The following is a 27,808-nucleotide window of genomic DNA, read 5'->3' as shown; positions in this document are numbered from 1 at the left end:
TGAAGTGGAGAGAAAAATAACAAGACAGATTTCTCAGATGGTCTGTAAAAGTACTCTTACAATTCCCTATTAGTCCATCCATTTCATTGCAGTTGATGAAAACAAATGATAATGCATATGGGCAGGCCCTTGTATCTTATTACAAGTATCATATATAATATTAATTAATGGGTGCAGTTGGAAAACCAGATAGAAACCCAGGAACTTTGGGCAAGGGGATGTTCAATAGAAGCTTGAAGATGAGAAAGGGGGATTTCCTCTGGCCACTTTTCCCAACTTCAAATTATCCAGACCTCCAGAAGTTCCGGATTTAGTGCCAGTTTCAAATGGTTTTCAAGAATGTTGTCAGAAGGAGACCCTAGGGCCAAAGAAAACAGGTCTGGAACTAGGAACTATGAAACCTCTTAGAAGCCAAGTACTTATGCAAAGCCTTGATATATATTATGTCAGATACTCTTCCCAACCTTCCTATAAAATCAGTGCTATTATTGCAGAAGATGGCAGGAGTAAACTGAGACTCAGGGTATAAGTCACTGGCTGCAACACCACAAGCTAGCAAGGAAGAAAGCAAATGCTTGTCCATATGACATCATCACACAGACCTAAGCAACCTATATTTTCAGGGTATTTAAATGAATGAATGTTTTTATTGCTATGAGCACTGTAAACTTTTTTTTTGCTTATAATAAGTCTGTTCTCTTGGAAAGTTGGCTGGCAACTGCTCTTGGCTGGGGCTCTTTTTGGTAACTGTGCTTCTAGCAGTGTTCTAGCACTTGCTACCCTAGATCTCTATCGAAGCTATACTGGGCTAGCCCCGCACACAGCTATTAATAGAACTGGGGTCACTATTTCTTTGGATGGCTCTTGTGAAAAAAAAGTCTGTTGAAAACCTCTTGACAATCACCTTAATTCCAAAACCAGACAAAGACCCCACCAAAAAGGAGAATTATAGACCAATATCCCTGATGAACATGGATGCAAAAATTCTCAACAAGATACTAGCCAATAGGATCCAACAATACATTAAGAAGATTATTCACCATGACCAAGTGGGATTTATCCCCGGGATGCAAGGCTGGTTCAACACTCATAAAACAATCAATGTGATTCATCATATCAGCAAGAGAAAAAACAAGAACCATATGATCCTCTCAAGAGATGCAGAGAAAGCATTTGACAAAATACAGCATCCATTCCTGATCAAAATTCTTCAGAGTGTGGGGATAGAGGGGACATTCCTCAGCATCTTAAAAATCATCTACAAAAAGCCCACAGCAAATATCATTCACAATGGGGAAGCACTGGGAGCCTTTCCCCTAAGATCAGGAACAAGACAGGGATGTCCACTCTCACCACTGCTATTCAACATAGTACTAGAAGTCCTCGCCTCAGCAATCAGACAACAAAAAGAAATAAAAGGCATTCAAATGGGCAAAGAAGTCAAACTCTCCCTCTTCACAGATGACATGATACCAAAAGACTCCACCCACCCCAAGATTGCTAGAACTCATACAGCAATTTGGCAGTGTGGCAGGATACAAAATCAATGCCCAGAAGTCAGTGGCATTTCTATACACTAACAATGAGACTGAAGAAAGAGAAATTAAAGAGTCAATCCCATTTACAATTGCACCCAAAAGCATAAGGTACCTAGAAATAAACCTAACCAAAGAGGTAAAGGATCTATACCCTAAAAACTATAGAACACTTCTGAAAGAAATTGAGGAAGACACAAAGAGATGGAGAAATCTTCCATGCTCATGGATTGGCAGAATTAATATTGTGAAAATGTCAATGTTACCCAGGGCAATTTACACGTTTAATGCAATCCCTGTCAAAATACCACGGACTTTCTTCAGAGAGTTGGAACAAATCATCTTAAGATTTGTGTGGAATCAGAAAGGACCCCGAATAGCCAGGGGAATTTTAAAAAAGAAAACCATAGCTGGGGGCATCAAAATGCCAGATTTCAGGTTGTACTCCAAAGCTGTGGTCATCAAGACAGTGTGGTACTGGCACAGAAACAGACACATAGATCAATGGAACAGAATAGAGAATCCAGAAGTGGACCCTCAACTTTATGGTCAACTAATATTCGACAAAGGAGGAAAGACTATCCACTGGAAAAAAGAAAGTCTCTTCAATAAATGGTGCTGGGAAAATTGGACATCCACATGCAGAAGAATGAAACTAGACCATTCCCTTAGACCGGAGATAAACTCAAAATGGATGAAATATCTTTGAAATATCTTTTATTTCAATATGAAATATCTTTTATTTCAATATGAAATATCTTTTATCAAAGATAAACTCAAAATGGATGAAATATCTCAATGTGAGACAAGATTCCATCAAAATCCTAGAGCAGAACACAGGCAACACCCTTTTTGAAGTTGGCCACAGTAACTTCTTGCAAGATACATCCACGAAGGTAAGAGAAACAAAAGCAAAAAATGAACTATTGGGACTTCATCAAGATAAGAAGCCTCTGCACAGAGAAAGAAAGAGTCAACAAAACTAAAAGACAACCTACAGAATGGAAGAAGATATTTGCAAATGACCTATCAGATAAAGGGCTAGTATCCAAGATCTATGAAGAACTTATTAAACTCAACAGCAAAGAAACAATCCAATCATGAAATGGGCAAAAGACAGGAACAGGAATCTCACAGAGGAAGACATAGACACGGCCAACAAGCACATGAGAAAATGCTCCGCATCACTTGCCATCAGGGAAATACAAATCAAAACCACACCAGTGAGAATGGGGAAAATTAACGAGACAGGAAACAATAAATGTGGGAGAGGATGTGGAGAAAGGGGAATCCTCTTACACTGTTGGTAGGAATGTGAACTGGTGCAGCCACTCTGGAAAACTGTGTGGAGGTTCCTCAAGGAGTTAAAAATAGATCTGCCCTAGGACCCAGCAATTGCACTGCTGGGGATTTACCCCAAAGATACAGATGCAGTGAAACGTTGGGACACCTGCAGCAATTTCCACAATAGCCAAACTGTGGAAGGAGCCTCGGTGTCCATCGAAAGATGAATGGATAAAGAAGATGTGGTTTATGTATACAATGGAATATTACTCAGCCATTAGAAATGACAAATACCCACCATTTGCTTCAATGTGGATGGAACTGGAGGGTATTATGCTGAGTGAAATAAGTCAATCAGAGAAGGACAAAGATTATATGATCTCATTCATTTGGTGAATATAAAAAGTAGTGAAAGGGAATAAAGGGGAAAGGAGAAAATATGAGTGGGAAATATCAGAAAGGGAGACAGAACATGAGAGACTCCTAACTCTGGGAAATGAACAAGGGGTCATAGAAAGGGAGGTGGGCAGGGGGTGGGGGTGACTGGGTGATGGGCACTGAGGGGGGCACTTGATGGGATGAGCACTGGGTGTTATTCTAGATGTTGGCAAATTGAACACCAATAAAAAATAAATTTTTAAAAAAAAGAAAACTTCTTGACGAATCAAACTTTTTACAGTTACTTTTTCCTTTTCCTCCCTTTTACCCCTTTACAATCATGTTTATTAGATCACACTATGGTGCCCCCAGTTTAAGAACTAACATTCAATCCCTTAAGCCTTCTTAATTATGAGTTTCTTAATAAAATGAGTCCTGGGACCCATGCACAGTGCACAGAAACAGACCTTCACGTTCTGCCCCAGGCACCTTCCTGGCAGCTGCTAGAGTTGGTGATACAGAAGACACCAGAAGAAAAGTAGCAATTCATGATCCCAGATAAAAATAAGCAATGGTTTCAAGAGTGTGCTTCTGTTGCTCTCGCTGGCCCCCAGCGCCCGTCATGCCCTCTCTTGCTCCTAAAAAGGCAAGGTAGATAAAACTACTGCAAGGCTTCCCAGCTGGTATCAGTCCCTGAAGCCAGACCTGGCAAGACCGAAGGAAGTATAATCCATCTTGAGTTCCCTCCTCCCAGAGAGCCTTGGACCCAGGGCTCACAGTCCAGTCTCCAGCCTCTCCCTCGCCCCAATCCAGCTCATTACCCGCAGCAAGTCACTTGCCCTCCCTGCGCCTCCCTTTATTCCGTTTCTTCATTTTAGGACACAAGCAATGGAAGGAACGAAGAGGACGGAACCAAGGCAGGCCCTGGCCCATGCCGGCTCTTTCTCTCCAGCCAACCACTCGCCCTCCCTGAGCCACTATGTGCAGCCACAGTCGGGAGAACACAGTGAAATCCAAGTGCTGAAATCCAAGTACAAAAGCCTTCTGTGTGACAGTTGTAATGATCTTGAAAATGAGTGTTTGGAACCTGACTATCTCTGGGATTCCCTGCCAGCTCTGGTGAATAGCAATCTCCTCCCTGCAAATCATGGACACCATTTCCTAAACTCTGTTGAGAGTTCACCAAGCCACCCTAGTGGAAGAGTGGACTGCTCCCAAGTCTGCTGGATCCCCAGCATACCTTTTGCAGGAGGGAAGAGTGGAGGAAGCACTGGAGTTTCTATTTGTTTCTTTTCCCTTTAGAAACCAGGCACATATGTCAAAGCTTTTCCTTCTTCCTTCTCCCGACAATCCCTCCCTTTCCCCTCTCTAGAACCTTCGTGGACTTCTGGCTCTCTGAACTCCTGCGGTCACCTGTAGTCTAGATCACAAAATCAGCACTTAATAATACAAAGAAAAGAGGAATATCCCTTTGATATTCCCCTTTTTGATGAAACATCACTGGAGCAAATGTTTTAATTGCATTGTAGTGCTTAGTGCGGTGGTTCCCAGACTCTCTGCACTTCGGAGTCACCCCGGGGAGCTATAATATAAAGGAATAGTAATGCCTCTGCCTCACCCCCAGAAATAATGATCTGATTGGCACAGAGCGTGGCCTGGGCTTGGGAATTTAATAACCACCCTCCTGAGTGATTCAAATATGCAGGCAAATTTGGCAGCCCCTAACTATAATCTTAGAACTTCTGACAGAGGGACTAAAATCAGCCCCTCCCTGCAGATGAAAGTCAAAAGTTGAGCAAACTTGAGTGCCTTGCCTGACTCACATCCTCACATCGACCTTAATGAGACAGCCAACCTCTGCAGTCAACTCATGTTGTCGAATCCTTGCTACTCAGTGTGTGGTCCACAGGCCAGCAGCATCACCTGGAAGTTTGTCTGAAATGCAAATTCTGGGGCCCCACACTGAATCAGAAACTGGGGTGGAGACTTGCTTGTTTTAACAAGCCCTCCAGGGGATTCTTATGCCTGCTGAAGTTTGAGAACCTGCTCAAGAGAAGTCAAGAGGCCCGGATGGTAATAGTAATGTGCTGCTGGCCAAAGGTGCAGAAAGCCCCTAGGGGTCCCGGGACCTCATTGTACCTGGGATCTTCTGGGCTGCTGGTTAAAAATGACCAACCTCGAAGAATGTTATTTTTTAGACTGCTAAAAATCCTGGAATTGTTATTTTCTGTGCTGTTTCATGTTTGTGAATTTTGAAGCCAACAAAGACTACCTCACACTTGGAGACAGGGATTTCCTCATGCACCCCCTGCAGCTTTCCCAGGTGATGAGCTGGCAGCCTTGCCCAGTGGAACCATCACTGAGGTACCCAGGTCATTAGATGAGCCTGATCAGAGCCTTGCTTTCCAGGATGGAAACTGTTACCTTAGGTAATTGGGATGCATGGGAGGCACAGCCTATCCTGGAAGCTGTGCAGGTAGCGCCAGGCTACAAAAGGCAGCCAAGCCTGGCAGACGATCAGAGGAAAGCAGCATCTGGTTCTGCGGTTCCTGGGCTCTAACAGGTGCCCCCAAACCACTGATCTTAACATCTCTGTATGCAGACCCTAGAGGCCAGCAGGTGACTTGGACCAGATTCCCCAGGCACCACTTGTTTTGCCCCCAGGAAGAAGTCTGGCTCTAGAAAAGGATGCATTCCTCTTATTTTTTTAGCGAAATAGTAACTTGACACTAGTCCAAGTAGTTAAAAAGACACTAAAAGGAACCCAATTTAGAAAGGTTTTTAGTAGGCTAAAAACAGATGTGGCAAGCCATTTCAGGATATTCCAGGAGATGAGATGGAGAGGGCGGGCTTCGGAATGGCTCGTCCGCTTCTTCTGCGCCGCCCAGCCAGGTGCCTCTGCACGGAGAGGCTCGACCCATAAACACGTTCTGGAAGGAAGCAGCCCCAAGGCTTCCTTTCTGCTAATCACCGCTCCTGTGATGCATCCGGCCGGATCCGAGAGCGCCCCAGTCTCTCGCCGCTCACGCGCTTCCCTGGGAGGGCGGTGGCACCTGTCTGGCAGGGGCGGGGCTGTAGTTAGAGACCCTCGGCGACCCCCCCCCCGCCCCCGCCCCCGCTTCCTGCAGCCGACGCGTGGGGGCGCCCCGCTGCACCTGGCCGGCGGGGCGCACAGGGGATGGGGGAGGGCCCGGCAGGGTCGCCGTGCCCGCGGAACCCTAGCTCTCCCAAGGGAGTTGGGAGAACGATCCCAAAACGGAACGCTAAGCCTTCAATACACTGCAAGGACTTCTGGTGTCCCTGACTCCAAGGCGTTGAAGCCGCTAGCACCCATATTTGTTGAAAATTTGGGATGGGGAGGGTAAGGAGTCTAAAATAGAAGGTGACCGGCTATATGTCCTACACCGATTGCATTCTAATAAGGTATCTTTATTAGATACGATGCACCCAGTACAGCATAGGATGCAGGTGTGGGTGTGTTTTGGTCTCTTGTAATTTTCTGAGAAATACATGGGTTTGGATTCTATATTCATTCTATTGAAAATTCGTTAACTGTAGGGACGCCTGGGAGGCTCAGCACTTGAGCACCTGCCTTTGGCCCAGATCCTGGAGTCCCGGGATGAGTCCCACGTCGGGCTCCCTGCATGGAGCCTGCTTCTTCCTCTGCCTGTGTCTCTACCTCTATCCCTCTTTGTGTCTCTCATGAATAAATAAAACCTTTTTTAAATAAAAAACCGTTTAACTTTAGAAACACACATTAAATACTCCCATTGTACCTATCCACTACCTTCTGCTTGCGTAACTGGAATCTCTAGGTAAAGGCAAATCTCCCAATATAGAAGGGACTCTAGTATATACAACCTAAGCATCTATACAACCTAAGCATCTCTGTTAATTAGCATTGTGAAAGTAATTAGGCATTCTATACGTGAAATTAGGGTTCGTATCAAGTTAGACATCATCGCAAATATGCATGATCTGCCCAGATTCACCTTATGCCAAGGAAAGGAACCAGAGAAATTCTCCTTCTCACACAGAGTATTTTAAATGCTGCAAAGGTATCCATAATGTAAATCTTCGAAACATTATATATAAGCCATAATACTTAAAAATATTTATACTCTGTAAAGTCACAGATAATGTTCCTATGAGGGGAAAAAAAAGACTCCCAAAAAAGACTAAAAATTTAATGAGGACAGGGACTATCTTTGTCTTAGGTTCCACTGTATCCCCAAACCCTAATGTGTCTGGCTTACATCTTGCCAAGTAATGCTAATAAGGCTTAAGTAGAACTATACCGAATCAGCTGCCAAAAAGTTTCTTGAAGAAGCAGCTGAGATAATGACCAGCCATGTACCACACTGGAAACATTAGTGTACCAAGGTGTTTGGCATTCTGGAAGAGGTCATCTCTTTTTTTTATAAAAAAAAAAAAAAAAAAAAAGGATTTCTTTGGAAGGATTTCCTCGGAAAATGCCCACAAAACAAGTCAGAAATAAAATTCAGCACTCTCCCAATCTGGGATTTTCCGTCCTATGCCAATTCTATGATTTTCTCCATGAGATCAATCCTGTATGGATCTACTGCATGTTTAGGTGTTGTGTACGGGACACAGTGGCAGATGTTGCATGGTTTACAGAAATAAGCAATACAGGACAGCCAGGTGGCTCAGCGGTTTAGCACCCAGGCACAGACTTGAACCTGGAGTCCCGGGATCGAGTCCCACATCGGGCTCCCTGCGAGGAACCTGCTTCTCCCTCTGCCTGTCTCTCTCTCTCTCTCTCTCTCTCTCTCTCTCTCTCATGAACAAATAAATAAAATCTTTAAAAAAAAAAAAAAAAAGCAATACACCACCCTTTTCACGCTGACAGGTAATAAGCAGAATCAAGCAGTGTAAGAAGGGATCCTATTAACAGGACAGGCATGTGTTATCAGAGGATCAGGGAGAGAGAGAGAGAGAGAGAGAGAAAGAGAGAAAGCTCTCATCTATAGAAGAAAGACTTTGAAGGGGTGTGGTATTTGAGATGTACTTTGAAGAATGAATAAAATCTTCAGCTGGAACAAGGTACAAGTTGGAAGAGAACAGTCCAAGCAGAAGGAATGGCATGAGTAGGAGTTTGGATCTGAGTGAGCCACTTATCTTTGAACATAAAATATATGTGGATAAAAAGGACAGTAGTAAAAGATATAGCAGAAAATGTTAGTTGTGGCCAAGTAAATAAAAGGTCCTTACATGCTGAGCCAAATTTAATTTCTCTTTAATTTCATGGGTTGTAGTTGGAAATAGAAGCTTCTTAAGCAGGGCAAGTGAATGCTCCTGGGATTACACTTTGGAAGGGTTCTTGGGTGGTATGGGGAGAATGCCCATGCAGGAAGTACCAGAACCTGAACTAATATTCTGACAGAGAATAACAAGTTGGAGAATGTTATTTGAGAGATAACTCGAAAATACTCTTAATACTTGGCAGATGGTTTTGTAGAAGGAATCAGCAGATTTTGTGCCTGGGTAACTGCAGAAATCATGGTGTCATTGACCATGGGAGTCAGATGGGGTTGGGGGATGAGGGACCAAGGATTCGGTTTTAGACGTACTGGCTTTGTACTTCGTCTTTGGAAAGATTTCCACAGAAAATGCCCACAAAACAAGTCAGAAATTAAATTCAGCACTTGGAGAAACAGGGCTGGAGGTAGAGCAGTCATCCACAGAGGAAGAGCAACAGGAGTGGATAAAGCTGTTAGGACTTCAGGACAGAAGAGCAGATGATGTGGGAGGGCTTGGTTCTTGTCTCCTGGAGCCAAAGAATGAATCTCAGAGACAACAGAGAGCAAACAATAGAGGTTCATTAAGCAGAGACACAGAGGCAGCTCCCAGGAGTGAGGGGGGTCCCCACAGAGTTGCCACTGAGGGCCTTTAGGGTCTGCCTTTTAGAGAAAACTGGCCAGGGAACTTGGTCCATTTCTTGTCAATATCAGGGTGGATATTTAGAACAAACATGAACTTGTAACTGTCATAGCAACAAACAAGATTTTTTTTTTTAATAAATAACATGAGCCCAACCAAGGTATTCCCTTCTCTCAGGTTACTATCTCCTCGGTAACATTTCCTACATCTGGGGTTTCTGTGATTACTTAGTAGCCATTAAAGAGGGAGACTCCCTAACAATTGGAGCTAGAGAGCCTGGTTTGATTTTCCTGTTTTTACTATCTTATCTCTGTTTCCTGGGGATGGGTAGGAGCCTGGCTCTGGGCCCTTTCCCTTACTTTTCCCTGCCCAGCCCCGTCGCCTTTAATTTGTTGCCTTTAAATCGTTCCTACATCACAGATGCTAAGGAGAGAGCACCCCACCCCCACCCCTATCAGCCACCTTGGCCCCCCCAGCCTCCCTCCTGCTCTTCCCTCCTTCCAGGCATTCACTGAGGTCTGGAAGAGCTACAGGACAAAAAATCAATTCGTTAGAAGGGGGCCAAGTTAACAAATTTCTTACACCTGAAAAATCTTTAGATTAGAGGCTTCTGGCAATGTGGAAAGACTACTGCTCATATTTTACCAAGTTTTGTATGTAGAATTTACTTAGATTAAAATGAAGGTGTAATTTTAACTTGGGAAAACCACATAGTGACTTCCCTCACCAGAAAAAAATCTCCCTCGCCAGAAAAAAATCTTCCCTTGCCAGAAAAAAATCTCAAAATTGTTTAGGCAACTTCTGACCTAGAAGGAATTTTAAATTCAGAGGAGCTAAAATGTTGTAAACTACCTTTTATCGTTTATTTTTCCAAGCCCTTCCCTGAATAGAGATAAACAGGAAGTGAATGGTCATGGTAACTGGGATGTTTGCTATTTAAATACAACTTGTGAACTTTAGACAATTTTCTTAGGCTTCACTACCCTTATCATTCAAATTTTGTTTTCTTCTGAGGGTGAGAAAAGAAACACAGGTGATCTAAAAAATAAATAAACCTCATTCTGAAGTGTAGAGCTAAATTTCTGTTTTTGTGTGCAAATTTTATCCTGTAAATCGCACTGTGACCCATCATTTGGGTAGCTCCAAAAGAGAAAACAAAAAAAGAAAAAAAAATCCCCTCTAAACCCTTCATTTCCTTTGTGTTTTCTAAAGGTCAAATGCTGCAAGTACTGGCCAGATGACACAGAGATATATAAAGACATTAAAGTTACCCTAATAGAAACAGAACTACTAGCAGAATATGTGATAAGAACATTTGCTGTTGAAAAGGTAAGTTTTCACACCACTTTGAAAAGTTATGGTCAGATGTTAGTGGTAGCAGCCTCATTAACTTCCTTTGGATAATTTATATGTGGTCACACCTAAATGTAGGGAAGCTTTGCCTAGTGATGTGTCAAGATTGCATCCTGCCTCCGATTCTATAATGGTTCGGTTCCATCTTCAAAGCAAATCATTCCCATTTCATAAGAATCTATATTATGCTACTAAATCAAAAGATAATGTCGATCTATTTCCCTTTTCTGTTTAACCTAGTTGATATTGTTCGGCCCATCTCTCTTTTTCTGTTCACACTTCGATAAATGTCCTTCATATTGTCCGGCCATATGGGTTTCCTAGTAGTGAGTTAGTGTCAGTGCTGAGACCCAGGTCCTACTTCCTTGAGGCTTTTCAGGCCTATGGCTCCATGCGGACTGGTGTATTTTTCCTGGTGGAAGTGACCTACCTGGAAACATAGGCAGATACAGGACACTCTTGCATGCACTAGTCCCTTCATTCATACTCATTCTCATACTGGTTTCAGCCTTTGTACTTGCTGGTGTTGGGTCATGAATGCTGTGCTGTGGCTCTACTTTGCCTCATCCCATGTGCATGGATGGGGCCTCTTCTCTGGGAAGCACACTGTAGGGCATAACAGGGAATTTCCTTATTCCCCCTCTTTCTGCTGACATAGGGAGGGGCCGGAGGTGAAGCAAACTGCAGTCCATCCAGAGAAGTGGCACAGGTAGGCTGTGGGGAGAGTGGAAGTGATGTGACTGAGAAACACTCTGCCTTCTGATCCTCATCTTGCCTTTGATGAAGGGGACACACAGTTTTGTCTCAGAGGTCCACAGCCTTTTCCATCAAGAGACGATTCCCCATAACTGAGCCCTGCCCTGGGCCTAACAATTTTGTCACAAATTGGTGCAGTAAAAGCCTACACTCATTCAATAGCAGCAGGTCGCCTTGGAGGACCTGGGTGATAAGTGCACTGCTGTGCCGTTGGCTCCTGACCTTCCTCTCTAATTTTCATCGCATCTAAATGCACTTTTTGGATTAACAACACCAGTTTGGGAAAATCAAGGAAATTGCAGCATCTGTGTTTTGGCTAATTTACCCTGATGTTTTCAACTACATATCCCGGTTTTCAAATCCATATTTGTCATAGAATCACAAGGCTGAAAAGACTTTATTTTAATCTGTTTCTCATACTATTTAGCATTTTTTTTCCTTAGCCTGTCTTTTTTAATAAGTAGGCAGGAGGCTTGGAGACTTCAAAGAATGTGGAGTTCTGGTTGACTCAATTCTTCAAGTTCTGAACCTCACACTTTGATGTCTTTTTTTTTTTCTTCTTCTTCTTCTTAGGCAGGATTGGAAAAAAAAATGTGGAGGATTTTTGTATGGCTCTTGGCAAGAGCGCTCATGAATAACTGCATTAAAACAGATAGTGATAAAAGACCCTCAATATTTTTTTCTTAAAAAAAAAAATCATCCGAAGCCATCACTTAAACATGGAGTTCTTTGAACAATAGTCAGCTCTCTAATAAGCTGAAAATGCATCTCTGTTGCTAGAGGAAGGGTTTGTTTGTTTCTTTGCTCTTTTTTTAACCTCTTATTGTGCTCTCCTACATTCCCAGCTGCACAGAAATGTTTCTGAAATATCCAGTTATTTTAGTCCTCAGACAACCAGCAAAAGTTGGTGGAAGGAAGGGAGTAAGGAGCCTATTAAGGATTTGGCGGAAATCAAAATGACATGTTAGTGATTTCCTAACTGGGCAATTGAAATCTTTAAGGCAAACAAATCATTAGTACTTCTGTGGATCACATCTTGTAGATTTTAAACTTTCTCCTTAGAAGAGAAAGGAAAAAGAAAAAAAGAAAAACAGTCAAGTATATTCTTTGCGAGGCCTGCAATTCAGGTTCTATTTTGAGAGTATGTTGCACCAAGGGACTCAAGGTGAAAGATGGATTTGGGCTCTACCCCCCAAACACGCAGACAAGAAGACACATTGCAATTTGAAACTGCTGAGTTCTTGTTTTGCATGGGATTGTCATATTTCCTTTCTCCTGCAGCTGATGACTCAAAGCTAAATAGATTTTAAATAATAAAATTGTCATCGTGTCAGGAAGAAAACAGCTCAGAAGTTTCCATGAATCTAGGCAGCCTGGTGAATCTCTCCCTCACTGTCCTGCCAGAAAGGAAGTTGACGTTGGCCACCAAAATCTCTCTACTCAGGAGGTGCCTCAGAGATGGCAGTGGAAATATGATCCTGCGCGCTTAAGGGCAGAAAGGGTAGTTGGTGACTGATTCATTCCACAAGACTTATTTATTAAGCACCCACTTTGAGCGAGGCACTATTACGTCTTGGGTTCTTCCTTCCTATTGTATTTACTTGGCAAATGAAGTAAATGTCACTTTTTTATGTATCATTAATACTTGTTACAATGAAAAGTAAACAAAAAATATAATTGATATCAAGTTGGGATATCTGAGCTGCAATCAGCGATCACATTGATGATCTTTTCACCAAAATATGTTACAAAACAGCAAAAGGAGAAATTGCCACATCCACAAACAAGAATTGGCTCAGAAGCAGTTGCCTTTGCTAATCTTGTCAATAGTGAACATATTAGAGGGTAGAGGCTTATTTTAGGAAAACGGTCTCTGCATGCCAGAAACTGACATTTACCTTGCTCAGAAAATGAGTCTTAAGAGCTCAGTTCGGGGCCCTTCTCCTGGTGGCTGGGGTTCTGAACTTGGAGGATGCTGGGGCTGAAATCTACCAAAGCTAGGAAGTAAAGATCTCAAAAAATAAAAAATTTAAAACAAACAAACAAAAACAGTATATGGGAGAAACAAATGCCCTATGTCCTCTTTGGAATAAATAAATATTTATTATAGGCTTTCCCACTTCATGGAACTACCCCTGCTCCAGGTGTCACATGTAAAGCTCAGAGGGGCTCTCCAGGGCTTTAGAAGGTGATACAGGCTCAACCGTTTGTCTTCTGGTGGAGATTTTGGGACTGGCCAAAATGTTACCATGGTTTCAGTGGTAAGAGATGAGGGCTCCTAACCACCCAGTAGTATTACTCTGGAGTCACAGAGCATATTTAGTAGATGACAGTATGGATTTGCATTTCTGAATCCCTGAATGATTTAATTCCTTAGTGCTTAAACTCCATTAAAGAATAGCATGATTTTCAAAGAGAAATAAAGCTTCAGCATTTGTGGGTTATTAAACTAAGACATATTAACACCTTGGCAGCATACAAGTCTTATCTTAAAATCTGTAATTGTTTGCCTCTTCTAGTTTTTCCAAGCACATTAAAAATTCCAAATTTCTAAAAAACAAAAAAATTCTGAATTTCTTCCTAAGAATTACTTAGGAAGAAGAATTACTTGCTTCCTAAGAATATACTTGCTTGCTAAGTGTATGCAAACAATGACCAATGTGATAGTGAGCAGGGTAATGGGTATTTAATGTTAAGATAACAGTAAAACCAAATTCAGAGCCCAACACAGAGATGGTATTCAGTAAGTGCTCATCAAATAAGGGAAAAGAGAAGTCAAACTTGATCCCAGATTTACCATCTAGCCTTATTCTGGAAGTCATGTGTTTTTTGTTTTTGTTTTTTTCAAAACAGATTTTTGTTTTGCAACACATCCTTAATATCTAGGTTGATAGTTTGAAAGAAAAAAACTGATGGATATAAATCAACTTTATTATTTTCAAAACAAGAGTAAATTAAAAAGAAAAAAACTCTGCAAGTCTTTTTCCTTCTGTCTTCACTTTACTTCACTGGGACGTAACCCTCCTTCTTCAATTTACTGATCTAACGTAGAATTCCAGCAAAAATGCCTCTTGATTTCCATGGTATACATTTGCTGCCCTGCCTGTCTGTCACAAGCCAGCTGTGTTGGCCACATGGAGACAGGAAACTCTGTCTCCATAGCTCTGTGACCCCAGCATCTGGAGTCATGCCTGAAGCATCGCATTCACTCAGATTGTTGGTGATTGGATGAGTGGATTAAACGTTTACCCAAATTAGAAAGAGAAACTTATGCGATGCCTGGGGGGCTCAGTGGTTGAGCCTCTGCCTTTGGCTTGAGGCATGATCCTGGGTCCAGGGATCGAGTCCCACGTCAGGCTCCCTGTGAGAGCCTGCTTCTCCCTCTGTCTCTCCTTCTGTCTGTGGGTCTCTCATGAATAAATAAATAGAATATCTAAAAGATAGATAGATAGATAGATAGATAGATAGATAGATAGATAGATAGAAGGAGAAACCTAACAAACCTGAGATGCACATGAACATGAGTTCTCTGGCCTATCTAGTTGGACACTGGTCCCCATTCACTTTTCCAGTGACATTCTCTGTGCATCCACAGTGTGTGCAAGAAGGTACCAGAACCCAGAAGAGCTAAAGAAGGCTCCTGCATTTCAGTCGCTGGTCTTGAGACCACAAATACCCTTGAAGACCATCAGGTCCCTGTTCTGTGCCTCTCTCTCTGTGGACTTGCACTTCACACCATGGGATCTAAGTGACACACACTGTTGATAGAGCCTACTTTGGAGGGAATTTCAAGGAAATCAGAGTGCATCCATTTGCTGCAATTGCACCTATAAATGGACATTTTCCCCCAACGTCACCTCCCTTTCACCCTCACGAATATCTTCCTACCTGGAATAAGGCTTCCCAAGTGTTTTTTAAATCTAAGAATGACCTTCCTCCCAGCAATGCATAGCTTCCTAGCCCTAGGCTTACTGACTACTTAGGGATACTTGACGCTCTCCTGGTTGCTCATCATTTATTTTCGTTTGTTCTCTTTCTTCCTTGCTGTGCTGATTGACTGATGGCAGAGAGGTGTTCACGAGATCCGAGAGATCAGACAGTTTCACTTCACCGGCTGGCCGGATCACGGGGTCCCCTATCATGCCACAGGGCTGCTGGGGTTCGTCCGGCAGGTCAAATCCAAGAGCCCGCCCAATGCAGGCCCATTGGTGGTACACTGCAGGTAAGCAGAGTGCCTAGAGCCTCTCAAAGGAAGTACGGTGGGCAGAAGATAAAGGGGCTCCTTTGGCGGTGATGGCAATGGTTTGGAATTTGATAGATGTATGGTTGGACAAGCTCATGAAGGTGCTAAATGCCACTGGACTGTATACTTCAAAATGGTTATTTCATTTAGATGACTTTCACCATAGCAAACAGGTCAAAGAGGGAGAAGCACAGGGGTCCTCCTTTCTCCACTGACAGACCCCTCTTTTCCCTCAGTGCGGGTGCAGGGAGGACTGGCTGCTTCATCGTGATCGATATCATGTTGGACATGGCAGAAAGAGAAGGCGTGGTTGACATCTATAACTGCGTGCGGGAGCTGCGGTCGCGGAGAGTGAACATGGTGCAGACAGAGGTACTTGGGCTTCGTCCCTGGGCCCCCTGCACCCCACCTCCCAGAGCCAAGGGGGGAAGAAACACTGACAATTCTCTCTTCAAAACTCCTCGGAAGAAAAAGGGATACACCTGGCAATCTCTTTCCCTCTTCTTCCCTCCCTGTCTCCTTTCATTAACAGAAAAAGCCAGGAGTCTCCCAGGTAGCAATCTGCAGTGAGCCTAAGTATGACCATGCTTCTGCATCAGTGGCCCCAGTAGAAGCTCTACATTAAGCTTTCAGGGATTCAGTACTATTTTTTTTTTATTATGTCTTTTAAACTAGCTAGTAACCACAGCAAGATGACTCCTTGAGAATAGCCAGGCATTTGCCAAGTGGCTTAAGGGTAATCTCTGTACACTTTTTTCTTCTCCTATCCCTAAAAATTCTGCCCGGTGGCTTGGCATCATGGGAATTTGCACACATTGTGGAAGTACTCCGTACCACCTAGTACTTCTATAAATTAGAATTCACGGTGTGTCAGGAATTTAAATGTTTGAGGAAAAGAATTACATCCTGCCCTGAGGAAATTCATATTTTTACTTAATATCTGCTTGATTTAAGGAGGCATTACACCCACCACCTGGAAAAAAATGATTCATAAGGCAGAAGGAAGAATAAGTAAGAATCCCTTCCATTCAGATTTTACATTAAAGTTTACAAAAGCCACTGGTTTCAAGTTTACAGGAACCTAATTCCATTTTCAAATAACCTAAATAAAAAATAGCAGGAACTCTAAAGGCTCTTGTCATCTTTTTTCTTTGTAATAGAGATTCTTTGCTTTGAAGATAATGATAATAATGTATTCTTTAGTGTATTTTACAGCTGCTCAAATGTTGCCACGTCCCCTTTCCCACGGGGCTCTCTGTTCCTGAGGTGTTGTTTAATAGGACTGGTCTGTTTTTAAGAATTAAGCATCCTAGTAATTTATAGAAATTAAAATAAAAAGTAATGAGACTCTTTTTGCATCTCCTGTAATTAAAGATCAATAATAAATATGGTGAAACTCTACTGATTAATTGTAGGGAAAGTCCGTGCCAATTCAGAATGAGAGGGCCCTTGTGTATACTGTGGACTGGTGCATACATACAAGAGCTCTGCTCTGGACACCTAAGGACTTTTGTCATTATCACATTAATGTTTCAAAATAAGTAGTTCTAAGTGCTGGAAACTATTTATTTTCATAGTGATGCCCAGTTTCTCTGGACATCCTTCACACTGTTGATTTGGTTAGCAAATTCCTCTTTCCATTTTGGACGGATAAGGTTCTGCTCCTTTCCTCACCTGAAATACTGAGTCTCAAACCCGTGGGATCAGAATTACAGAGGTGGTTAAGCCCCAGCCGGTGCAGCATGACAGTGCTTGCTCTGGGATTTATCAGTGTCTGAGTGGTTTTAATCAATCTGTTTCATGCTTCTGCATTGAGCCCATGTGTCTCTTCCTCCTGTTGCGCTGCACACGTGGCAGTCAGCATACACGCCAGCCATCCCACATGGGCATCTGCACTACTCTGGTAGCGGGACCCCACCTCCCAGCGGTGAGGTCCTTACACCTGGTTTCGCTGTGGCTGGAATGGATTGTCCACGATGGACCGCTGTCCCTTTTTCCTGTCTGCAGGGGGCTGGCTGTCTTCCATTCTTCTCTAGTTCTCCCAACCCACCCTGGTTTCTAACTAGTCCCTTTTGCTTCTTTAGGAGCAGTACGTGTTTATCCATGATGCCATCCTGGAAGCCTGTCTTTGTGGAGACACCTCGGTCCCCGCTTCCCAAGTCAGGTCTCTGTATTATGACATGAACAAACTGGATCCGCAGACTAACTCCAGCCAGATCAAAGAGGAATTCCGGGTAAGTCCTGTGAAAGGGAGAGGCAACCGTGGGCTGTGGCTTTGCTCCTCCAGAAGTATCTCAGAGTCAGTTATGGAACCCCTGAGCCAACACAGAGCTTCTCAGCCTCAGCGTCACTGACATCTTGGGCTGGATAATTCTTGGCTGTGGGTGCTATCCTGTAGGATATTTAGCAGCACCCCTCACTTCTCCTCCCTGGATGCCAGGAGACCTCCTCACGAGCCGTGACACAACCGCTGTGTAGAGACATTGCCAGTGGCCTCTGGGAGCCAGGTGGCCTGGTTGAGAGCCGGTGGTGTAGCAGGGCTATTTCCCCGGGGGGTGTCGCCCCACCGAGCAGGGTGCGCTCCCGGTGCTCGCCGGGCAGGAGCTCCTCGCTGCAGGCCCATCGTGACGCCCGTCCCAGCGGACGGGGCGCTAAGTCAGTCATAGCCAGCCTCTCCCTGCCCCCCGGGGCGCAGCCCTAGGCCACAGGGCTCGCCGTCCCCGGACCTCGGACCTCGGCGGTGGCCTTTCCATCTGATGGGCGCCGGCTGCGGACAGAATCCAGGGGAAGGAAAGGGAAATAAGCGAGGGGCTGGGGGGGGGCGGCGTGGGGGAGCACCGGTGGCCAGCGGAGGGGCGCAGACCTCCCGCCGCGCAGCCTGGCCCGGCCGGGAGACTGCGCGGGCCGGTGCGCCCGCAGCGGGCCCCTCCCCACGCCCGTGTGCTGCGCGCAGACCCTGAACATGGTGACGCCGACGCTGCGCGTGGAGGACTGCAGCATCGCGCTGCTGCCCCGCAACCACGAGAAGAACCGCTGCATGGACATCCTGCCCCCCGACCGCTGCCTGCCCTTCCTCATCACCATCGACGGGGAGAGCAGCAACTACATCAACGCGGCCCTCATGGACGTAAGCCCGCCCCGCCCCGCCCTCAGGGACCCAAGCCCCGCCCCGCCCCGCCCCGCCCCGCCCCGCCCCGCGGACTCGGGAAGCCCGTCCCGGTCCTCCAGGGGATGCTCCACCGGGCGGCGGCCAAGCGGGGCCTGGGCTGCCTCCGCTCCCGGCCCTCGTCCTTGGTTGCCCAGACGCCGGCGAGCTTGCCCGTGAGGCCCACTTCGGATTCCACGTGCTCCTGCGGCGATGCCGCGGGTCTGGGTCCCTGGGAGACCACCTGCCGGGCCCCCCCTGGTCGGTGAGACACGTCCCAGCTACCGCCCGAGCGCTGAAAGCCTTAACCCGCCGGCCGCGGAGAGGCAGCCGTTAGGGCAGCGAGGCGGTGAAGGGGGTGACACGGATCGCAGCGTTGTTTCCTCCCCCACCCTCCCAGCTCAGGCAGCAATTAACGTGGGGAAATGGTCTGTCAGGACAGGTAGCGCACGACTCAGTCCTTCTGTCCCTACGCTTACTTCTAACCGAATGAACATTTGCCGTCCGATTGATGGGAAAAGTAAATGGGTATTTTCAGGGCTAATATGGAAACTCTATTGGTGTGATATCAGTGAAAAGGTACTTAAGTCTACCTGAGGGCTCTCCAGAGCCCTAAGAGGCATGTGCATCCTTCTGCGGCAGAAATTAGTAATGCCGTCACCCATACAAATGACCCTTGAACAAATTTTAGGAAAAGCGGAAGTATTTTCATTGTACGTTTTTGGCAAATTAAATTACATTTTTCTCCATTAAGACGCTTACCTATAGGGCCGATAACTGCCTTTCTAGCAGATACATCAAAAAATTTGTAAGAGCTACTTATTAAGGTCTCTGGGTGTCGATGTGAGAATACTTTATGATTAGTATTCTGCAGATAAGTCTATATTTAGTCTGTTTCGGTGTTGACAGTGCTGCTGGGATTCAGCAGTTGTTAAATGTGCCCAGAGTTCTGTGTCACAAGTTTCCATGTGCACAAGATAACTGAAGCCTTCCCCTCTTTTCTTTTTCCTGGGTATATCTGGATCTTTCTTGTTTGTGTTTGCAGAGCTATAAACAGCCTTCAGCTTTTATAGTCACCCAGCACCCTTTGCCAAACACAGTGAAAGACTTCTGGAGACTGGTCCTGGATTATCACTGCACGTCTGTGGTTATGCTAAATGATGTGGATCCTGCCCAGGTGAGGCTTGTGCTCAGAGTCAAATCTGGGTTTCTTCTGCTTGCACAATGAGAACATGGATCACAAATGCCAGGTGACGGGTGGGAGCTGGAGCGAAAGCACAAATGTGAAAAGCAGATGGAATTAGGGTTGGGGGTGAAATCTGAAACCCAAAAGATTAAGATCATAAAGTGACAGGCAAGACAGGGTCAGAAATTGGCTATTCCCAAAAGATGGAAATAGAAACCAGAGGGAGATACAGGGTCATGGGTGGAGTCAGAGCTGCGGGATAAGAATGTCACACACCTGCATCAAACAGAGCCAGCAAACCAGGGAGCCCCGAGGAAAGGACAGCAGCACCCAGCACAGAGCTTCTCCCATTCAAGGGCAGCAGTGGACTTCCTGGCATGGCTCACTGGAGCCTGCAGGTCGAGATGGTCACACTGGGGTGACAGTGGAGACCAGCAAGTGATTTTAAGGGACAACGATTACTTTTGTCAACTCTTTGGTAAAGATAGTAAAAAGAAATAAAACTGGGACTTGAACATAAAAGAAGCTCAGAATGATAAATGGGGCTTCCCCATAGCTGCTGTCCTTACACATAAAAAGAGAAAGAATAGGGCTGTATTGCCTAGGTACTAGTAATGGGGTTAGAAACATTCCCTTAAAGGGAATTGTCGGCAAGCATTGGCACAGTGGCCCTTTAGGAGCTGAATTTATTGCATTCGGGTACAGCTACGCCGATTACACACTTAACCACCGTGTCAGAGGGTGTTATGGGAACTGTGGACTTCTTGTGTTTTAAGAATAAACTTGTTCTGAAACTGAATTAATTTTCTATCTGGTAGAGACAAGTTTAAAAAAGAAAAAAAAGAGGCCTGAAGAGTTTTAGCATCCAACTTGGACAGATTTTTCCTTCCTGAAATCCATTTTATTGTCATCAATCTGCCATAAGTTCCACGGACATTCACTTCAGTTCTTTAATGTTTTTAATTATGTTTGAGGCCCTACATGATATTGTTAAGGCTCTAGCCTGAAAGCTAGTGAATGAAATAATAATGATAATCCTTGTCCTCATCTAGTCCTTTCTACTTAAGAAGCTTAAATATTTTAGAAGTCTTCCACATTGATCCCCTCCAAAAGAGAGATTGCAGCCATTTTTAAAGACCAGCAGACACTACAATTCAGGGAACTTCAAAGGCCCAACTCAAAATAGCACCAGGGATCCTGATCTTCTAACTCACAGTGCCATGGGTTAAATTTCACTAATTCAAGATTCTTCAGTCAAAGACCATTAGGGGACAAGTGACTGTTTCCTCTTCAGAATCATCCCTTTTCCCCTAATGTGAATCCTGAAATGTAGTGATACAGTGCTTTTTTCATATCTGTGAATCAGGCATTAGTGACTTCCCCATGTTCTTTTAGAACGATAATGTTGGAATTCTAAAGCTGCATTCTAAACCCTAACTGTCTGGATTCAAACCAAGCCTTGGCCGACCCTGGTGGGAGAAGACAAAGAGTCCAATTCCACTCAACAGACAGAGCTGATTTTCAGAGTGAGAGAAAGAGGCTCCTGGGACACAGTCATTTAGAAAACACTAAACTGAGCATTTGAACTTAAAGTCTCTGCAGTTGTACAAGAATAGCACTCAACTATTTTAAGTATTTATAGGTCCAGTTCATGGACGTGTTATGCACCATTTAAGCCATTTTCTACACGGTTTACTTGGGCTGAGTGCAGAATGTAGCGTGCCAAGCACCACTTGCTGGCTCGGGCCATTCATATTTCTCCGGTGTAAGTGATAAGCTTTAATCAGGGCTTGAACTGAGAAAGCAAGCAGAAAACAGAGCCAGCTCAGTCTGGAGAAAAATGGGCAGAACAGTTCAGATGTGCATGTTAGGACTTCTGTTACCATCTCGACTTCCCATCATAATGCCTGTTAATTTTAACAGTGGGTACACTTGGTTAGGAAGGGAAAATAAACATCAATGTGCTGTCATTTGACAAGGCAGTCTTAGAACTTGTCACCAGGAAATGAAGGAAGTGAAATGTTTATGGAAGCCTTATTTTAAAATAAATAAATGTAACTTTTAAAATACTATAGACTTAGCTAACGTAAAAAGTACCCTTAGTTTACTCCGCCCTCATTCTTACGAAGGTTCAAACCTCCAACTTCTTTGTAATAGATTGCTGTTTCAGTTGACCCACTGTTAACTGAAAACTATCTTGCAATCTTGGGTGTAAATCAATCTTTACAACCTCTGTCAATAAGATTTTAGGTACCTTGGAAAATAAAAGTCATTCAACAAAAGGAAATTCAACATGTGAATTCTCCTTTTGTGGTAACATCATTCTGCTTAAAATGAGATAGATTTTTCATCTGCTCTTGGCCCAATAGAAACCATAGATAATGAAGTAATTCCCTCTTGCCTCCCATAAGCCACTCGTCCCTCTGGTAAATCAGAAAGATAAAAATTAAACTCTACTCCCAAAAGCATCATTGGATACCAAGTCCCAAAAGAAGTTTAATTTCAGGGCACCTGGGTGGCTCAGCAGTTGAGTGTCTGCCTTTGGCTCAGGGTGTGATCCTGGGGTCCGGGGATCAAGTCCCACATCGGGCTCCCTACAGGGAGCCGGCTTCTCCCTCTGCCTGTGTCTCTGCCTCTCTCTGTGTGTCTCTCATAAATAAATAAATAAAATCTTTAAAAAAGTTTAATTTCAGACTTTAAAGGCTCTCAAGGCATCTCAAAGGTCTACGAGAGGGAAAAGTCGTGGGGGTTCTCCCCATCTCTCTGCAAGTTTAGTATTTCTGTGGGGTGGTAGCAAACTAAGATGCCTCTGTCATAAGCCACCCTTCCCAGCATCCCTTCTTCCACACTAAGGTGTGCATCACATTCACACAGTTTTAGTTACCTGGTGTCATCAATACCTGGTGTGTGAGACTCTAGGAAACTGTGATTTTCATTAAAACCACCTCCGGGTAAAACACAAAGGCCTTTGCTCTGATTATATCAGGTTTCCTAGATCTCAGCTGAGAGGGTTTGGACCAGATCATGAAAATATAACCCAACACTGTTACCAGTATCTTGTCACTGAATGGCCCTATTCCCAAAAGTGATTACAAAGTACAAAGCAAGCCCACATGGGGGAGGATGGAGATTTGGGTGCCAGCGGGTACATGCACCATCTCAAGTATCTTAACTCTTGTAATGGCAGCCAGTGCCATCTCCCCAGGGCCTGATAAAGGCATGCAGAAGGGATCTCACAATGGGATGCATTGAACAGCATCCAGATGGCCTCCTTGGAAAGCAGAATGGCTTGTGGCTTAAAGATGCTTTCTAAGAAAATGAAGAAAAAAGTAGAAGGACAGGTGGAGCTGAGGAATCAGCCAACAAGAAAGTCCTTAAATCTACTTGCCAGGAGGAAAAGAGGGAGGGAGAGGAAAGAAAATGAAGTGAATCAAGGAAGTATTAAGACTTACTGAATATCAAAAGTGACCTCCTCCAAGCTGTTAGGAGTCCTTTCATTCCTATAATTAACCTTGCGTTTCTGTGTTGTGAACTCAGTTGTGTCCGCAGTACTGGCCAGAGAACGGAGTTCACAGACATGGGCCCATCCAAGTGGAATTTGTTTCTGCTGACTTAGAAGAGGACATCATCAGCAGGATATTCCGTATTTATAACGCAGCCAGGGTAAGAATCAGCCAGCATCACTTATGTCCGGGTTCATTATTTTCTCATTCACTGAACATTTAGAGTGCTTGCTCTGTGTCAGTCACTGGTTAGGAGTTTGGAATACATTCTAGGTGTTTGTGAACAAAACAAAGTTCCCTGACCTTATGGAGCTTACATTTCCAATGGGAGAAAACACAATAAATAATAGATACAACAGATATTATAATAGATACAATATGTTAGAAGCAATAAATGCTATAGGGAAAAGATAGGAAGATAGAAAGCACTACGGCCATGAACAGAAGGGAGAACAAGTCCCTGTCTTAAATAGATGTGCCCTGTGAGCAAAGACCCAACCGACGTGAGGGAGCAGCCTCATGGCTCTCTGTGGAAACAACTTTATAGGCAGAAGCAATAGTCAGTGCAAAGGTCCTGAAGTAAGGCCTTATCTTTCCTCAGAAACAGTGAGGAGGCTGATGTGGCTAAAACTCAGTAAGCAAAGGTGAGAGTAGCTAATTGAGTTGTCCACGTAGAGGGAAAGTAGCCAGGAATTGGGGAGGTCTGGGGGACAGAGACCATGTAGGGCCTCACAGGCCACTGCTAGGATTTGGGTTTTTGCTGTGAAGGAAATGAGAAGTCAGTGCAGGATTTTGAGTAAAGAATCCCATGATATAATTTACCTTTATAACGGAACACTCTAACACCTGATGTGATGAGCACTGGGTGTCACAGTATATGTTGGCAAAATGAATTTAAATTTTAAAAAATAATAATAAATAGAGTATAAATAAATAGGAGTCCTCTAGCTTCTGGGTTGAGAACAGGTCAGGAGGCCATTATAAAATTCCAAGTGAGAAGCGACAACAGCAGGATGAAGTGGCAGCGGTTGGAGGTAATGAGATAGTGAGATCCTGATAGATTCTGATGGCAGAGCCAATGGGATTTGGGAATAGGCTGGATCCCAAGGGGTAGTGAGGTGTGTCTCAAGATTAGGGCCCTGAGAAATGACCCAATGGAAGTAACAGTAACCTAGTTGGGGACAGCTGTGGGTATAACAGGACTCTCCTTCCCAGAGAGAAGGGTGGGAAGCAGACCAGGTTTGCAATGGCTGTTAGACACCTAGGTGGACATGTCAAGTAGGCCTGGATCTAAGAGGGGAAATTCAGAAGAGGCACCCTGGACATGTAAACTGATGGACATGTAAACTGATGACTTATTGGAGTCTTGAAAGCCATGAGACAGAGTGGGCTCATCAGGTGAGAGACCGAGAAGACAGGGGGCCTGAGGACTGAACCTGGGCTTCCATCAGCAAGAGGTCAGGGAGAAAGGGGGCCGAGAAGAGGGCAGAGAGTGGAGAAAGACAGCTAGGTGAAGAAAGGCTCAGAGAGCGAGAACGATCACCCAGGTCAAAGGTGCCAAAGGCCGTGGGAGATGTAACCCAGTGATTTAGCTGCGGCCAGATGACAACCGTTGCCACGTTTCTAACACTTTCTTGGAATACTCCAATTCCATTGAGTTTTAAGTAAAGATTGACTATGGACATTGTAGCAAGATTCACCCCAGTATGCAACACCATGTTGTGCTCACTCAACGCTGTGAAACCTCTGTCCCCCTAAGCTCACAGACATCTCCAGATTATAATTTTTTCCTTTACCCTTAAATTACCTACAATTAAAGTCAACCCATTTTACCCCTTACTGCACAACGGGGTCGGTGCCTCACATCATGTGTTACTTGTCACTTGGCTTTTGCACAACCCTGTAAGCATTCTGCTTCACTTTTATTTGTCTGGTCTGTCACTTAAAACTCCTAGTTTTTTATAACAGCCCCAGATTAAAGCTCATACCCCTTCAGGCCAGTGGAAGCCTCCTGGGTTATTTATAGGCAGGCCTCTCCTCTACTAACGGGCTGCTTTCTGAGAAGTCTAAGCAGGTGGAATCAGCCTGCTGGAATTCCACACGTGAATGATGCCTTTTTTCTTTCCACTCCCTGCTTGTCGCCAAATCCCCTCTAGCCCCAGGATGGATACCGGATGGTGCAGCAGTTCCAGTTCCTGGGCTGGCCCATGTACAGGGATACACCGGTGTCCAAGCGCTCCTTCTTGAAGCTCATTCGCCAAGTGGACAAGTGGCAGGAGGAATACAATGGTGGTGAAGGCCGCACGGTTGTGCACTGCTTGTAAGTGCTAAGAGGGGCTCTGCACCTCAGAGGGGCCCGGCCACGGTCTACTGTCCCCCTAGTTTACTATCCCTTGTGTCTCTATAAATGGAGAAGAAAATAAGTAGGTCTGGGTGAATGCAGATCATCTGTCTACTTGCTAAGGATTTGGTTTGCTTTGCAGAAAACGAGAGGCACATTCTGCATTGCATGAGGTATCACTGCTATAGAAGTAACCCCTGACCTTGTGTTGCCCTTCTCCCACCCCACGCTTCCCAAGAAACACCTGAGTGGGTTCACTGGGCTCCTACCAGCTCATGAGAGCCAAGTGTTAAGTTTAGGGGTATTTCCTGAGCTGATTATTAAACTGTTGGTAAGTTGAAATGATCCACAGTGGAAGTATTTACATCCTCTACATCAGCAAATGCTGCAAATCAGGGCCCCTGCCCCACCTGGCAAAGCTGGTGATAGCACAGCTGCCCTACCATCACACTAGTTGATAATACTCTAGGAAATCATGTCAGAAGTTTCAAAGGAACTGTCTTTCAAAGGAATTGTCTTCTGAGAGAATTTTGTTTGTGTCTTGTTTTTTGCCTGGGAATGTGTATATATGTGATTATGTATACATATTTGGTTAGAGCCGGTGTCTCCAAAGCATGGTCTCCAGGCCAGCAGATCTAGCAGGTGCTCAGAGGGAGAAACCCCTGCTACAGAGCAGTGATTTCCCAATTGTGGCTGCACTTTGAGGGTGTTTTGGGGAGATTTTTAAAAACTACAACAACAATAACAAAAAAGAAAAAAATAACTGTGCCCAGGCCACACCCAAAGCAATATGCTTTATCAGAATCCCTGAGAGGCCCCAGACATCCATGTTTTTGCAGACTACTAGATTATCTCAACATGCGGCCAAGGTTGAGTCACTGAATAGAGACAGCCATGCTTTGTGGAGCACTTTCACCTGCAGTTTCTCATTGGTGATGATATGTAGCTAATCAGCCAGCTGGGATTGGCTTAATGGAGCAAGCAATTAGAAAGTCATGCAGTTAGGGAAAATGTTTAGAGAATTTGTTGAAACTTCAAGTATAGGCTTATGTCTCTTTTCAGCGGAGTGTCATTAGCACACAGTGAGATCTCTCCCAAATTGAAGGGAAAATGAGGTTTAACCCTGGGCAGACTAACCCTAGTTAAAATGATAAGCTTGCCTAAGGACATGGGTTACCCTCACCTTGAGGCCCATCCCTCATGCCCTGCCACCTGCCCAGGGGCCCAGGGGGGGTCTGTGGTACCTCAGAACTGTGCCCTGCCTCTCAGGAGTCGAAAGGTGGCAGTATTTCTTCCTACAGAAACTGACAGTCCCTTGAGAAGAGTCTTCTGAACCCATTCACACTTAGCCTCAACCAGAGGCCCCAATCCTTTGTCCTCCCTGCTTACTGCTTTTCCCTTCCTTCTTATAGACCCAGTTCATTAAAAACATTTCTACCAAGAAAATGTCAAAGAGGATTGATTAGCAGCACACACCCCCGTTTTTATTTCTCTAAGTGCAGATATAACTTCTGATCAGAATACAGTTGGTGGGGGGAGGGGGGTCACCAGTGTGAATTGATAAAGACCCAGCAAGGAAAATTGCCATTTTAGTTAAGGTTTGTATTATATGTAAGGTCTTTTGAAAAACTAAAAACAGTCTGCAGATCCCCATATCTGTGTCTGGAGTGTGTCAGTGTCTGGAACTTGGAATGTAATGCATGCATGGTACCTCCTTTGATCAGCAGCTTTCTAACAAGGACCAGTGCTATAACCCAAAGGACTAGTCACACTGGGGGACATTGAGGCACTGGGACAGCCTGCGGGAAAGATACAGAGACCCCTTAAATTACTGCACCTCATAGACAACCACCGACTATACCCTCCCAAGACCCAGCTGTGACCCCAGAACTAAGCAATCACATTGCCATTCCACGTGATGTCTACAGCAGGCTGTTCTTTATCGTGTACAGTGGTGGGCGCCTGTCATTTATGTCCTCTTGCCAGCCCAGCACCCCACCCCTATTCTGATAGGAGAAATTGATCTTTCTTTGGGAAACATTTTCCCCAATTCTGAAGTCCCCATGGTTGCCACGGGGCTGCCTCTTGCTCTCTTGGCATCAGGGTGGACATGAGACCTATGCCTGGTAAGACTGTTTATGGCTGTTTAGATTTATAAATCTTTTAGTTGTGAGAAACAAAGT

General features: G+C 44.5%; 1 protein-coding gene across 16 annotated transcripts in view; it reads left to right on the top strand.

The window, feature by feature from the left end:
* Window positions 1-27,808, top strand: part of PTPRM (protein tyrosine phosphatase receptor type M) — a 777,617-nt gene that overhangs the window by 736,308 nt on the left and 13,501 nt on the right. For 8 of the 16 annotated variants that reach the window (XM_072734914.1, XM_072734912.1, XM_072734910.1 and 5 more), the window contains 9 exons: window positions 10,311-10,427; window positions 11,110-11,160; window positions 15,275-15,429; window positions 15,687-15,822; window positions 17,535-17,684; window positions 18,404-18,577; window positions 19,641-19,772; window positions 23,319-23,444; window positions 25,441-25,604. In XM_072734914.1, coding sequence (XP_072591015.1) covers window positions 10,311-10,427; window positions 11,110-11,160; window positions 15,275-15,429; window positions 15,687-15,822; window positions 17,535-17,684; window positions 18,404-18,577; window positions 19,641-19,772; window positions 23,319-23,444; window positions 25,441-25,604 — 1,205 coding nt within the window. The remainder of the gene's footprint in view (window positions 1-10,310; window positions 10,428-11,109; window positions 11,161-15,274; window positions 15,430-15,686; window positions 15,823-17,534; window positions 17,685-18,403; window positions 18,578-19,640; window positions 19,773-23,318; window positions 23,445-25,440; window positions 25,605-27,808) is intronic. The other 8 variants (XM_072734918.1, XM_072734917.1, XM_072734916.1 and 5 more) reach the window with 1 other exon arrangement.

This window comes from Vulpes vulpes, chromosome 13 (genome assembly GCF_048418805.1).
Source record: "Vulpes vulpes isolate BD-2025 chromosome 13, VulVul3, whole genome shotgun sequence".
Lineage (NCBI taxonomy): Eukaryota > Metazoa > Chordata > Mammalia > Carnivora > Canidae > Vulpes > Vulpes vulpes.
This window is presented reverse-complemented; position numbering and strand designations above follow the sequence as displayed.